This window comes from Panthera uncia, chromosome E1, assembly GCF_023721935.1.
Source record: "Panthera uncia isolate 11264 chromosome E1, Puncia_PCG_1.0, whole genome shotgun sequence".
Lineage (NCBI taxonomy): Eukaryota > Metazoa > Chordata > Mammalia > Carnivora > Felidae > Panthera > Panthera uncia.
Genome location: NC_064814.1, coordinates 15,694,685 through 15,698,805, shown reverse-complemented (window position 1 = coordinate 15,698,805; position 4,121 = coordinate 15,694,685). Strand labels below are relative to the sequence as shown.

The 4,121-nt window shown below is 45.0% G+C and overlaps 2 protein-coding genes across 7 annotated transcripts in view; one reads left to right on the top strand and one right to left on the bottom strand.

Moving 5' to 3' along the window:
* Window positions 1–4,121, top strand: part of CDC27 (cell division cycle 27) — an 803,505-nt gene that overhangs the window by 148,854 nt on the left and 650,530 nt on the right. The gene's annotated exons all lie outside the window — the stretch shown is intronic.
* Window positions 1–4,121, bottom strand: part of EFCAB3 (EF-hand calcium binding domain 3) — a 64,932-nt gene that overhangs the window by 1,153 nt on the left and 59,658 nt on the right. For all 6 annotated transcript variants that reach the window (XM_049637599.1, XM_049637600.1, XM_049637602.1 and 3 more), the window contains one exon: window positions 2,175–2,297. In XM_049637599.1, the coding sequence (XP_049493556.1) occupies window positions 2,175–2,297 (123 nt within the window). The remainder of the gene's footprint in view (window positions 1–2,174; window positions 2,298–4,121) is intronic.

Genomic DNA, 4,121 nt, shown 5'->3' with positions numbered 1-4,121 from the left:
CCTTCCCTTCCCTTCCCTTCCCTTCCCTTCCCTTCCCTTCCCTTCCCTTCCCTTCCCTTCCCTTCCCTTCCCTTCCCTCCCCTCCCCTCCCCTCCCCTCCCCTCCCCTTCTTCTTTTCTTCTTTTCTTTTCTTTTCATTTCATTTCTTTTCTTTTCTAAGTAATTTCTCCATCTAATGTGGGGCTCAAACTTAAACCCTGAGATCAAGAGTGGCACACTCCACCGACTGAGCCAGTCAGGTACCACAATTACCACCTGTTTCTGATGGAAGGGAGATAAGTCTCTCAGAGTGTGGAGCAGAAAATAGAGTTGAAAAATCCTGCCATTGTTGAGAGGGAAGCATTCGTTCTTAAGCAGGACAGGGGCAGAGCTGGATCTTTATGTTAGATCATGAGCAGCTGTGTGGAGAGTGGGTGGAGGGGAGCAGCTGTGAGGTAGGGATAGGAGGTTGGGGGGTCCAGGCAAGACCTAATGAGGGCCTAGTGAAGGCAGTAGTGATAGGATGGGATGAAGGAGACAGATTTGAAAAATTTTCAGGAGAACAAGAGTAGCCAGATTTGGTCGTAGGTGGATGTGAGGAGCGAGGACAATTCACAAATTAAGGGTGACTCCTGGCCTTCTAGTTTCATTGACTGGGTAGAGGGTGGTATCAGCAGCTGACATACGGAATCCCCAAGGAAGAGCCCGTCTGATGCAGATGACGAGTTTGGTTTGGACTGGTAGAGTTAGATAGGCTGAGACAGTGAGGTAAAAATGTTCATCAGGCAGCCAATGAGCTAAGGTGAAAGTACTGGAAAGAAGTCTCGGCTAGAGACAGATTTAAGAGTTACCTGTGTATAGGTGGCAGCTGAAACAAGAAGGGTAGATTGAGACAGTGCAAAGAATGCTTGCCCTGGCTTTTCCTTCACTTAATGCAGAGATCCCCAAAGTTCTGTTGTGACTGGTTTACAGGTATGCCAAATGACTGCCTTCCTCAAGCTCCTTAGCCCTTGGGGCAGCCGGTACTCTGGGTTGGAGGCCTCCGGCTATAAGGAGCCTCCATTTATTCCAGCATGAGTAAGTGCCATGATGAGCAGAGGTTGGGAGCCCACTCCTTTGTGTTCTTGTGGCGTCCAGTGCCGACCTCACCTGTTGTTTCACTTATCCCCATGTATTACTACTGTTTATTTCCTTCTCACCCTCACTCCAAGCTCATGGAGGCCAGGAACTCTGTTTTTTCCTCCCCCGTGGTATCCCGTAAACCTAGAACTTTGTTAATAATGTATAAATATTTACTGAACAAATGACTGGACGAGTGCCTATAATGGGAAGAGCAGTAGGAAAACGAAGAACCATCAAGACTGAAGGGATGAACATTCAGGAAAGAAAACCGAGAGGAAGGGACACAGAGCTGCAAGATGCAGTACTGTAAAGGCCAAGGAGGTGGAAACCATCCAGGAGACCTTGATCATTAGTGTCACGTGCAGAAAAAAGGCGGCATGAAATACACATACCCCGGTCTGTCTCTGTGGAGTACAAAAGCTGCTAAGATGTCACGGCACAAAGGTAGTCAGGGAGCACAGAGTTATGGTTAAAAATGTGGATTCCAGAGCCACACGGCTCGTGTTTCTAATTCTGGCTCTATTCCTCTATTCCTTCTGCCTTTAGACAAGTGAACCTCTCTGTGCTTATCTCTAAAATGACAAAGAACCATAACAGCACCTATCTGGAAGCACTGTTGTGATCAGTAAATGAATCAGTACCCGTCGAGTACTTGTGGAGCACCTATATGGCACCGTGCTTGGCACCTGGCAAGTGCTCCTGAACTATCCTTTTAGCTGCTGTAATCGAGATGCTTTCACTCATCGTGGTTCCCTCAGTACACCCCCCTCACCGTGACAGCTGGCTGCCTTACCTAGTTGCTATTTCCAGCATGAAACAAATGAATGTCCCAGAAGCGATGCTGGGTATGGTTCCATGGGTGATTAGCAGGATGAATTATAACAGTTAACATTTGAATCCACTTGATTACAGAGCAAGAAGCGTCATTGCCATGGGTAAAAGTGAGAAATGAGCTTGTCTTGTTTTAAAGACATAGAGCAGAAAAAATAACGTTGGGGTTTATGGTTGTAGTATTGAAATGGAAAATATTCTCATCAGTGCTTTCTGAGAAGGTGCCAACAGTGAATACTCACGGGCTGTTTAATAGCTGCCGCATCAGTCACTGTCCAATTCTGCTTCTTTTTGAGCATTTGGTCAATGGCCAGGATGTCAGTAGGACAGCCTGAGACGGGGTCAATAGGCTTTATATTTGCTGCCTTTACACACATTTAAAAAAAGAAGGTTAGTGATATATTTTGGGTTGAATTATACAACATAGACATAATAAGGAGAAATACATTGCATTATGAGGGGTTTGTGTATGATACAGAAGGTAATTGCTAAGCCACTTGTCAGTTGTTTTGGGCTACATGGTATGGTGCCATGTGTAAATGAGCATTTAGCAAATTTTCTCTCATAATGATGAAGCCTACTCAGAAGTATAGACCAGAAGATGGGGCGCCGGGGTGGCTCAGTTGGTTAAGCGCCCGACTCTTGATTTCACCTCACGTCATGATCTCACACTGAGTGAGTTCGAACCCCGCATGGGGCTCTGTGCTGACAGCGCGGAGCCTGCTTGGGATTCTCTGTCTCCCTCTCTCTCTCTGCCCCTTGCTCACACACACACACACACGTGCTCTCTCTCTCTCTCTCTCTCTCTCTCAAAAATAAATAAGCATTAAAACAAGAAGAGATGGCTTATGTGTGGAATGGATATGGAAGGTAGAGAGGAGCCAACTCTACTTCTACCACATTTCCCAAGCCATCACCAAGCTCTGAAAATGAAGATGGTGCCCTCCACAGATGACGACCTACAGTACTTCCAAACTTCCCATGGGCAACCAGCCATCCATTTTCCCTGCTCCTGGGCTGCTGAACAATGCTGGCAGAAATCACGTAAATATGCTCACTGATTTCCTTGAAGACGTGTATTACCCAGTCTCATTCAGGCCCGTTGTACCGCCTGCCATTACTTTCCTTCATTTACCGTTAACTCTCTTACAGCCCTCAGAGCAGTCCTCTTAGTGGCTGCTGGAAAACCAGGTCCGCACACTCCCTCAGCTACCGCTCTTGTCTCTCCAGGGCTGTCTAATATACATTCTTTTCACTCTTCTTTCCACCTTAGGATTTCTCCATCTTGTAGCCTGATTTTTCCTCTTTGCCTCTTCGATGTGAGAGTTTTTCCTGAATATTTATTTGCTCCCTGGACCATTTTCCTTCAATTTCCCTTGTTCCAGAGCTGGCTTCGTGGGTGTGTGATCTGTACAATCACACAGGACCACGTACTTAGAAGGGCCCTGAGTTTGGTTTATTGTTCTGCTGTTGCTGTCTTTAAATTCTTAGTGATTTTTGGACAAGAGGGCTCCACATTTCCATTTTGCACTGGGCTCCACAAATGGCACAACCAGTCTTGCCCCTCTCCTACAACTTCAGTTTCTCTGCCTCAGGCAGTGGTTGTCAGCTTTGGCTGCATGTTGGAACTTTAAAAAAATGCTGAAGCTTAAGCCCCATCCCGAGATCTGATTTAATTGGTTAGGGTTGTGGCCTGGGCACAGGGCTGTTAAAAGCTCTCCTCGGTGATTCCGTTGTGCAGCCAGGATTGAGAACCATAGCTCTAAGGGCTCTTCCTCCTGGCTACTAATGTGCTCAAGTTCCCCATGTCCGGAAACAACTTTTTTCTAGATTCTGATTCTATATTAAGCTTTAGTTCCATGTCTCTCTTCCTTAACAGATAAGAGTTTTTTGTAAGATGAGTTGATTTCTTCTTCTTTCTTCTTCTTCCTTCTTCCTCTTTCTTTTTTCTTTCTTTCTTTCTTTCTTTCTTTCTTTCTCTTTCTTTTCTTTCTTCTTTCTTTCTTTCTTTCTTTCCTTCCTTCCTTCTTTTCTTTTCTTTTCTTTTCTTTTCTTCTTTCCTTTCTTCCTTTTGGTCTGTTTTATCAGTTTCTGGAGATGCATGATAAATATCTCCTTTCTTTTCTTTCTTCTTTCTTTCCTTCCTTCCTATTTTCTTTTATTTTTTCTTTTCTTTCTCTCTTTTCTTT